Source organism: Urocitellus parryii, chromosome 9 (assembly GCF_045843805.1).
Source record: "Urocitellus parryii isolate mUroPar1 chromosome 9, mUroPar1.hap1, whole genome shotgun sequence".
Lineage (NCBI taxonomy): Eukaryota > Metazoa > Chordata > Mammalia > Rodentia > Sciuridae > Urocitellus > Urocitellus parryii.
In genome coordinates this window covers 6,457,226-6,467,514 of record NC_135539.1, presented here as the reverse complement: position 1 = coordinate 6,467,514, position 10,289 = coordinate 6,457,226, and the positions used below count along the sequence as shown (strand labels likewise).

The window sequence follows — 10,289 nt, the reverse complement described above, 5'->3', positions numbered from 1 at the left end:
GCTGAGGATCGAACCCGGGCCGCACGCATGCCAGGGGAGCGCGCTACCGCTGAGCCACATCTCCAGCCCTATTTGTAAACTCTAATAACTAACATTCAGTTATGTGTTCATAGCTTTTACCTTTTGAGTTACTGTTGGTTTTGGACGGCATAGGAATTCATGAATGCTATACACTCACTCTGGGTTTAACCTTCTCGTGGTGGAAGATCTTTGTCCTCTGTCATCTTTTTTTTCCTCTGAAAGCACGCTTTGTTTAGTGACAGTATTCCTAGCTCTACCTCATTTTGGCTTGTGTTGCTTCTTAGACTTTCTGAAAGAGATTACTTGGATGAAAGGTTCTTTCCTGCTGAATCAGGATCTTCTTTTCAAAAAAGCTTTCAGGGGCTGGGGTTGTAGCTCAGTGGTAGAGTGCTTGCCTTGCACGCGTGAGGCCCTGGGTTCAACCCTCAGTACCACATAAAAATTTTTTTAAAAAGAATAAAAATAAGATTAAAAAAAAGCTTTCAGTGCATGAGAATACACCGTACTCCTAGAAAGATCAGTCTGTAATGGATGCCTCTGTTCCCTACTACAAACAAACAAACAAACAAAAAACCATAACACTTTGTGAGTGTAAATTGCTACATACTTGGTGGGAGACAGTTCTCCAGGTTCTCTGGCTTTTCTGGATGTTTTGTGAACAGAGGCAACAGTTGCTTTTAGATGTTCTCTTTAAGGATGTTTGTGCAGTGAGTAGAGCGTGGCGGAGCCTCTAAGCTGCTCAATCTTTTCCACCCTAATTCCAGATATATTACTTGCTTTTCCCCAAAGAGGCAAGGCTATTTTGTGGGCTCATCTATTTCCCTTTGCCTAGAACACCCTCCCCCATTTTTCTCCCTTCCTCATCTCCTCTGTATGGAAATCTCCCTTTCAAGTTTAAGACTCCACTCAAGTCCTTTCTTAACCTTCTGCACTTACCCCCAGTGGGGACAGTTACCCTTGCTTTTTGCTAAGGAGGAGCCCGGAAAAATGCTGCTGGGTGGATTCCTTGGGCAACGCTATTATGTGTTGGATCTTAAACATCCACAAAGGCTCATGTGGGGAAGGCATGATTCAGCAGATGGCGCTGTTGGACAGTGGTAAAATCTTTAGGGGAGGGCCTCATAGATGGAGGTTAGGTCACCAGGGGCATGTCCTTGAAGAAAATATTGGGACCCTGGCCTCTTCTTCTCTATTTCTCTTTACTCTGCCACATGCTCCCTGTCCTATAAGCTGAAAGCAGCAAGACAAAAAGACCATGGACAGACCTTTCTGAATCCATGAGCCAACATAAATATTTTCTCCTTTTAGTTGATTTTATCAGGTATTTTGTTACAGTGCCAGAAAGCTGACTAGTATAGCAAAAAAAAAAAAAAAAATCTCTTTTTGGGCTGGAGTTGTAGCTCAGTGGTAAAGCACTTGCCTAACACATGTGAGGCACTGAGTTTGATCCTCAGAGCCACATATGAATAAATAAATAAATAAATAATAAGGATATTGTGTTCATCTACAACTAAAAATATTTTAAAAAGCTATTTTCATGAAAGACTTTCTTCCTAGATGCTAGGATTTTTAGTGGTAGACGATTCTCAGCTTTCAGACTTATCTGGATATCATCTTGCAAAATCTAAGCTCACAACTTCCTTCTCAGGTAGATCAATGCCAAGGTGCAATTGCCAGTTTTCAACACCCCAGCTGAACAACTCCACAGTGCCCCACTCACTCCACTGAGCCGGTGTTGACCAGGGGTTTCCATTACAAGTAAAGAGTAAACTATGAGACATCCGAAAGGCATCTACTCCAGAAGCCTGAAGTTTGTAAACTATAGTGTGCTGTTTTATCACAGAGACAGCCTGTCAGGGTTAGGCTGCCCTTCATCTCAAACATGTTCAAAGACTAAGCCCATCTAAGTCATGTGTTCTTACTATTTCCATTTTCCAAGTGGAGAAGATATGGTGTCAGTAATCTTCCTCTGAAGGTGTACAGACATAGGAAACAAGAATTGCAAGAAAACAGGAATACACCCATGACTGAATGAAGAAAGGGGATAAACAACTAATTTGCACATCAGTGGGCACAGACTCACATCACCCAAGTAATGAGGCTTGAAGTCCCAAGGGATTTCATACAGATTTGTCTATATCTTATGAATTCATTTCTAATATCTTTAGTTTTTGACCAAAGAATTACATCTAATTTTTTTTTTTGATACTGGGGATTGAACTCAGGGGCAGTTGACCTCTGAGCCACATCCCCAGCCCTATTTTGTATTTTCTTTAGGGACAGGGTCTCACTGCGTTGCTTAATGCCTTGCTTTTGCTGAGGCTGGCTTTGAACTCACAATCCTGTCTCAGCCTCCTGAGCTGCTGGGATTATAGGTGTGTGCCACCACTACCGTGCCAGGCTACCTCTAAACTTTGATGATAATCTTTGTCATCATTGTTGGGTCCAAAGGGGCTGAGAAAGTAGGTGGCACAATTATTTTCTGCTTGTCTCTAACAAGACTCTTTGGGAATCTGGTCCCAGTGGCCAAGAGGCTCCTGTAAATGCTTGCCCTGAGATTGCCCCACACAGCATTCCTGCAGGGAAGACTAAGTCCACGAATATCTGCTCCTCACTCATTCAGGACCTGCTGACATTTCCAAGACCCCAATCCCTACAAAACAGAGCAGCACTAGCCAGTCATGTCAAGGTAAAGAGAAACAGGTAGCCATAGCTCCAAGCTCCCTGGTAAGGTTGCAGCAGTGGAGACATAAATATTTGTTTAAAGACATGGACTTCTTTCAGGAACCTCATTTGTCACATCTGACAGAAAAAGGAAGTAGTAGAGTCGTCCTGACTTCATTAGCTGTCACTTGAGAGAAATTCATTAATAACAAGCCATTTCTTTTGCTTCTTTATGAGCTACGAAGGGTGGTGGACAGAGAATGAGAAATGTAAGCAAAGACACACGGTCTGAGATTCTGTGCTTTTTTGGCGTTAAATATACAAAACAAGGGGATGGGGCTGTAGCTCAGTGGTAAAGTGCTTGCCTAGAACCTGTGATGCACTGGGTTCGATCCTCAGCACTGCATAAAAATAAAGAAAGAAAGGTATTGTGAAAAAAATTCTTTAAAAACTATACAAAACAAGAATCAGCAAGTCAAATAGGAAGAGCATTGGAGTGGAGTGTTGGAAACTGTACATGCTGGGTGGGGTTCACCCTATTTTGGCAACTCTGAACAGATTTGCAAATGTGGGCCTGCCTGGAAACTGATCACATCCTAAACATCCTTATGTAGGTTTTGAATTTGCTGTTGTCTCTTTATCTGGGCTCAGACCATGAGAGGCACAAACCAGTCGAGCGTCTCCGAGTTCCTCCTCCTGGGACTCTCCAGGCAGCCCCAGCAGCAGCGGCTCCTCTTCCTGCTCTTCCTGATCATGTACCTGGCCACGGTCCTGGGAAACCTGCTCATCATCCTGGCCATCAGCACGGACTCCCACCTGCACACCCCCATGTACTTCTTCCTCAGCAACCTGTCCCTTGTGGATATCTGCTTCTCCTCCACCACTGTCCCCAAGATGCTGGCCAATCACATCCTAGGGACTCAGACCATCTCCTTCTCTGGGTGTCTCACACAGATGTATTTTCTTTGTGTGTTTGCTGACATGGACAATTTCCTTCTGGCCGTGATGGCCTATGACCGCTTTGTTGCTGTATGCCACCCCTTACATTACACAACCAAGATGACCCATGGGCTCTGTGTCCTGCTGGTGGCTGGATCTTGGGTCATCGCCAACCTGAATGCTCTGCTGCACACTCTGCTGATGGCCAGGCTCTTGTTCTGTGCAGACAATGCCATCCCCCACTTCTTCTGTGATGTGACTCCCCTCCTGAGACTCTCCTGCTCAGACACACACCTCAATGAGCTGATGATTCTCACTGAGGGCGCCCTGATCATGATCACCCCGTTTGTGTGCATCCTGGCTTCCTACATCCACATCACCTGTGCTGTGCTGAGAGTCCCCTCCACAAGGGGGAGGTGGAAAGCCTTCTCCACCTGCAGCTCCCACCTGGCTGTGGTCTCCCTCTTCTATGGCACCATCATCGCTGTGTATTTCAACCCCTCCTCCTCCCACTCAGCTGAGAAAGACCCTGCAGCCACCGTGCTGTACACAGTGGTGACCCCCATGCTGAACCCTTTTATCTACAGCCTGAGGAACAGGGACTTGAAGGGGCTCTAAGAAAAGCAGTGGGCGGGAGGATAGGGTCTTACTGATGAAAGCACCATGGAGCTATCTATCATTCCCAGGCCCAGAGATCTTTGTCAACTCATCAAAATGTAGTGATCTATTTCTCAAAGTTTTTTCAAAGAATTTAGTATAATACACTCAGTGAGTTCTGATTTAACTTCAACACTGCTATCCTACATAGGTAAAGATATTTGTTTCTAATTCCTGTGCTTTAAATGCTTTTACAGAAAAGTCAAGCATTTCCTTGCTAAATGCTGTCCCTCTGACAATCTACACAGCACACACGTATTTTTTTACTCCCTTTTGAAAATGCTCTCAGAATCGACAACACTGGTTTTCAGTCCTGGCTGCATGTTAGTAACATCTGAGGAGCTTTGAAAATATTTATTTGATGCTTAGCCAAACTTCAGCCAGTTAGATTGGAATCTCTGGGTGAGTCCTGGTGATAGTGTTTTCCTTCCAGTTCCCCAGAGATTCTAACATGGTTTTTGAGTTGATCATCATGCTGCTGTGGATGTTTCTTAGGTTTGCTTGCGAGAAAGAGTGAGTCCGGAAACCCTCAAGGTGAGGTCTGATGTGTGTGAACCCAACAGAGGTAAAAAATAGAGCCCCTAGAAGTTCTCTGTGGGGCAAAACACTGTGTTGAAAGACTTGTAGTTTGGCCATAGTCACAATCGCGGTTCTCACTTAAAATCTGAAGCCACCTCACAATAGTGTCTCATCCTCCAATTTGACTGTCTTACTCAGTGGGGGCATATTTAGCAAAATATACACCTTTGATTTGAGGGGAAAAGCATCATTTGTTGTTTTGCTCCTTTCCATGGAGCAAACCCTCCCTGGACCTCCAGGACCCAAGCCACTGTCTCCTGTTCTTTGAAGCCTTTGCCAGTTCTCCTGGGCTGAGACTTTCATTCCCTTTTCCAACTCCCCAAGAAAACTACTCTTTGAGTTACTGTACATGTGAGGCCATCTAGTCTGCTATGGCTCCTTCCTCTTCCCTTTCCTGCTTCATCTTCAAGGTCCTCTCAAAGATGTAATCTTAGGACTCAGACACACTGTGCACCATGGGTGCCCCATGCAACGCGTGGCTCCAACACAAATCACACATGCGACCTATTTTTAGTGAATAGATGAATGAACAAACACCATCTTTCAATTTGACATACTTAAGTGAGCAAGAGGCTTTAAAATTATATGTGGCAATTGAAATATGATATTTGCACATTGTAAAATATTTCAGAAAGTTTAAGGAAGAAAATTAAAGTAACTTGTAAAATACTGTTAAAAGCACATGAAAATAATTTTCACTTAAGTTGACTTCAAGTTGGCTACAAATTGTCTACTGTCTTGCATTCTGATTTTTCACCACTGATCACTTCCCAAGTCATCTAACACCTTAATAATGTGATGTGTTTGGTTGTCTGGTATTTCACAAGGTGGATTGTATTATAACTTGTTTGGCTAATTCCCAACTTTGAGCAGATTCAATTCCCCACAAGTGTAAATTACACTGCAGTGAACATCAGGTTTACAAAACTCTGCATCTATTAACATTTCCTTCCTTCCGAATACTGGGAATTGAACCCAGGAGTACTTTATTGCTGAATACAACCCCAATCCTTTTTATTTTTTACCCTGAGACGAGGTCTCTCCATATGTTGCCCCAGCTGACCTTGAACTTGCAATCCCCCTGCCTCAGGCTTCGGAGTAGCTGGAATTACAGGAATCTGGTTCCTTTACTATTTCCACAGATAACTGGTGTGATCCACTTCAACAGCAGGGGAGGAAATTGGGTCACATTCCTGTTATTTCCATGAAATCACACTGGCCTTTATTATCACAGAGTCCTGTTTCTTCCTCTTGTTGACAGAGGATCTCAGTTACCCAATGGTGTCAGCCATGTCCAAAGTTCACAAATGTCATATATTCATTCTCTTGTGCATATACTGCCTTTGTCTTTTTAGTCCATTCTCTGCTGGAATTCTAATATTTCATAATAAAGTCTCTACCTGGGCTGTTGTGGTTTGGATTTGCCCGGCATTCTCCTACCTCTTCCATCTAATGTTGCTAGATTGTGTGAATTGAGAAATTGGTCTTTTCCCAGGGTGTGGGGGTTAATGTATCTACTTCTATTAGAGGGGTAAAATTGGAGTCCAGACCCTTTTCTGAAAATAAGATTCCTCCACCTTGGGAAACAAAGCACATCCAAACCACACATAACACCATCTTTCACAGTACTGCTGCCTGGGAATCCCAACATGGAGCAGGGCCTCTGCTCTACAGCTGGTGGCTCTGGTTCTTTTACCCTGAAGAGGCATGAAAAGGCACCATGGGGCTGGTGCCCACCAAACCCAGGCACCTGGAAGGTCCCAGGAGTCCTCCCCACTCCACTGCTCTGGGTCCTTTAGGTATCTGCCCTTTCTAGTTAGGACAGGTCTTGGAGGTATTCTGGACTCCTATTTTCTGTTTTTCCAGAATAGTTCCAAAGGAACTGAAGGCCCAATGTCCAATCTGGATATCCTTAAATGGGTGAAATTGGCCAGGAGCTGGCAGTGCATGAACCCAGGTTGTTGGGCTCTTCTTGGAGTAAGGGCTCCTCTTGCTGTCTTGCTTCCTCTCTTACCACATGAGCTCTTCTTCGTGTGCTGTGCCTCACTCTTCCACATTCTCATCTCTTATTCTGATGTGTGTGTATGTGCATGTATATTATGCATGCGTGTGTGTATGTGCACGTGTATTATGTGTGTGTGTTTGTGCGTGCATGCATGCGTGTATTTTGCTCTTATCCATGGATTTTGCTCCTTCAGCTGTGAGTCAGCCAGGAGAAAGTTGCAAGCCTCTGGATTTACATGTACAGCCCAAACTCCACTGATCATGATTTGGCAGCCCTCAGTCCAAGTCCAAGGTTCCCCAGTCCAATCATCAATCGTCACTGGGGAGGGTGTGAGGGAGTATAAACCAGGCTGCTGGAGTCCATGCCTCTGAAGGCCTGTAGATTAGGCTGGGAAGTCATCTCAAGAGAAGTTTACTCCAGGAGCATTGCTATGGTCTGGATATGAAATGAACCCTAAAGACTCATATGCTGAAGGTTTGGTTCCCAGTGCAGCAATGATCAGAGGTGGGACTTTTGGGAAGTGGTTGGATCATGAGGGCTCTAGCTTCATCAGTGGATTAATCCATTAGGGGATTAAATCTGAATGGATTAATAGGAGGCAATGGACACTTTAGAAGGTTGGGCCATGCTTTGGAAGAAGTAGGTCATTGGTGGCATGCCCTGGAAGTGTATTTTGTATCTTTAGCCCCTTCTTCTCTTTCTTTCTCTGCTTCCTGGTGTCATGAGCGGAACAGCTTTCTTCTGCCCCATGCCCTTCCACCACCATGTTCTGCCTCTTCTCAGGCCCAAAGCATTGAAGTCAACCAACCATGGACTGAAACCTCTGAAACCAGGAGATAAAACAAACCTCTCCTTCTTTGAGCTGTTTATGTCAGGTATTTTGGTTGGTGAGGAAAAGCTGATTAACACAAGCCTGGGGTTCCTCAATTATAGCATGCTATGCTCTCCTGATAATCTCCCCCAAATACAAAAAGGTTACCCTTTATCCCAAATGCTTTGAAGAACCAAGCCCAATTCTGTAATGCTACCCCTCCCACTCCTTCAAGTCCCTTATCTGCAAATGTGTCACCAACTTTACATAGTAAAGAACCAGATATGAAAAAAATTTAAAAGGGAATTTAATTCAGACAACGTTGCAATATCTTATTCAAGATAAGAAAATAAGTAGAAAAATCTATTAATTATGGACTCTTCAGCAAGATGATGAAATTTGAGGTCCCAGGGAATTTTTCCCACCCAGATTGCTTTATCAAGTTTCAGGAGTTAGATGGTACACTTTGTCACTGTTTCTGGTCCACAGAGGCCAGGAAGTAGATGGGCAATTACTTTCTGTTTGTCTCTAATGAGACTCTCAGGGAGTCTAATCCCAGTGGCCATGGATGCTACTGTAAATACCTGTCTGGTTTCCCCAGATAGACTTCCTGTATGGAGGGATAAGCCTATGAATATCTGCTCCTCACTCACCCAGAACCTGCCTGTATTTCTCAGTCTTTCTAATTCTTAGAATAAAGAGAAACATTGACCAGCAACTCCAAGGTGACTTATGGGATAGCAATCGCTTTGACCCCTCTAGGTACTAGCCTAACAGGGAAGATGTTAATATTTCTTTACTAATGAGTGATGTTCTCTGAGGCCTCCCTTGCTAAATGTTCCATTTAGGGAGAAATAGCAAGGACCACGTGTCCATTGTCTGGAACTTGAGGTAAACACAGTAACAATCAGCTGTTTTTTCTTGTCCCTGTGAGCTACCAACCTGTGGGAGAAAGCCTGGGAACATTAACAGAGACCAACCTAAAAGCAGAGAAGGGCTGTGAATGTTGTTTTTGTTATATTTTGTAAACAAAAGGAAGAGTCCAGTGGGAGCAGCACCATGTAGGACTGAGAGTTGGAAGCTCAGGGTGTAGAAACAAGATCCGGAATCAGCAATTCTAATACAGGTTTCCTTAACATGACCAAGGCTGGAGCATGACTTGTTATATCTAACCCTCAGCTTCTGTTTCTGACCTGTTTCTCTTCTCTGCAGCTGGGCTCAGACCATGAGAGGCACAAACCAGTCGAGCGTCTCCGAGTTCCTCCTCCTGGGACTCTCCAGGCAGCCCCAGCAGCAGCGGCTCCTCTTCCTGCTCTTCCTGATCATGTACCTGGCCACGGTCCTGGGAAACCTGCTCATCATCCTGGCCATCAGCACGGACTCCCACCTGCACACCCCCATGTACTTCTTCCTCAGCAACCTGTCCCTTGTGGATATCTGCTTCTCCTCCACCACTGTCCCCAAGATGCTGGCCAATCACATCCTAGGGACGCAGACCATCTCCTTCTCTGGGTGTCTCACACAGATGTATTTTCTTTGTGTGTTTGCTGACATGGACAATTTCCTTCTGGCCGTGATGGCCTATGACCGCTTTGTTGCTGTATGCCACCCCTTACATTACACAACCAAGATGACCCATGGGCTCTGTGTCCTGCTGGTGGCTGGATCTTGGGTCATCGCCAACCTGAATGCTCTGCTGCACACTCTGCTGATGGCCAGGCTCTTGTTCTGTGCAGACAATGCCATCCCCCACTTCTTCTGTGATGTGACTCCCCTCCTGAGACTCTCCTGCTCAGACACACACCTCAATGAACTGACAATTCTTTTTGAAGCAGGGCTATTAATGATAGCTCCATTTATTTGCATCCTGGTGTCATATATTCTTATTGTTTACGCTGTGCTGAGAGTCCCCTCCACAAGGGGAATGTGGAAAGCCTTCTCTACCTGCAGCTCCCACTTGGCTGTAGTTTTTCTCTTCTATGGCACCATCATATCTTTGTATTTCAACCCCTCCTCCTCCCACTCAGCTGAGAAAGACCCTGCAGCCACCGTGCTGTACACAGTGGTGACCCCCATGCTGAACCCTTTCATCTACAGCCTGAGGAACAGGGACTTGAAAGGGGCCCTTAAAAAAGTGGTTACCATGAAACTTTTATCTACTCAAAAATAAGAACTTCAGGCTGCTCTCTTGCCAGGGACCAAAAGGGAGTTCTTCAAAGGAGAACTCCCTTTTGGTCAGAACTCCCTTTTGGTCCCTGGCACTCTCTTCCTCTCCTTTTCTTCCCCTTTGGGCACCCCCCCCCCGCAATAAATCTCTTGGTTGAAAAAAAAATAGCTTCAAAAATCATGGAGGGAACAAATTTGTAAGAAAATCTTTTCCATTTTTTTCTACTGTGGGAAACTTAGTGTTTGTCTTTTGTAAGTGAAACATCGACTATCTTGGAAGAAAAAAAGCCTTGATATAGACTTTTTTCTTTTTCCTTTTTCAATACTGGATGAAATCTAGGGCCTCATGAGTTCTCAGCAAGTGCTCTACCATGGAACTAGAGCCCCAGCCCTTCTTATTTTTTGAGACAGGGTCTTTCTAAGTTGCTGAGGCTGGATTTGAACTCT

General features: G+C 44.6%; 2 protein-coding genes across 2 annotated transcripts; both read left to right on the top strand.

Annotated features, from left to right (window-relative positions):
* The first annotated feature begins 3,339 nt into the window (after positions 1–3,339).
* LOC113180376 (olfactory receptor 1F1) lies at positions 3,340–4,242 on the top strand. Its single transcript, XM_026385258.2, has one exon. It carries the CDS (start codon positions 3,340–3,342, stop codon positions 4,240–4,242), a length of 903 nt encoding a protein of 300 aa, XP_026241043.2.
* A 4,659-nt stretch (positions 4,243–8,901) lies between these two features.
* Positions 8,902–9,846, top strand: LOC113180413 (olfactory receptor 1f45-like). Its single transcript, XM_026385312.2, has one exon. The coding sequence runs from the start codon at positions 8,902–8,904 to the stop codon at positions 9,844–9,846; it is 945 nt and encodes a 314-aa protein (XP_026241097.2).
* Positions 9,847–10,289: the final 443 nt, after the last annotated feature.

Excerpts from the sequence above, each read along its gene's own strand:
- LOC113180413 (XM_026385312.2), top strand. The coding sequence starts at position 8,902 with ATGAGAGGCACAAACCAGTCGAGCGTCTCCGAGTTCCTCCTCCTGGGA.
- LOC113180376 (XM_026385258.2), top strand. The coding sequence starts at position 3,340 with ATGAGAGGCACAAACCAGTCGAGCGTCTCCGAGTTCCTCCTCCTGGGA.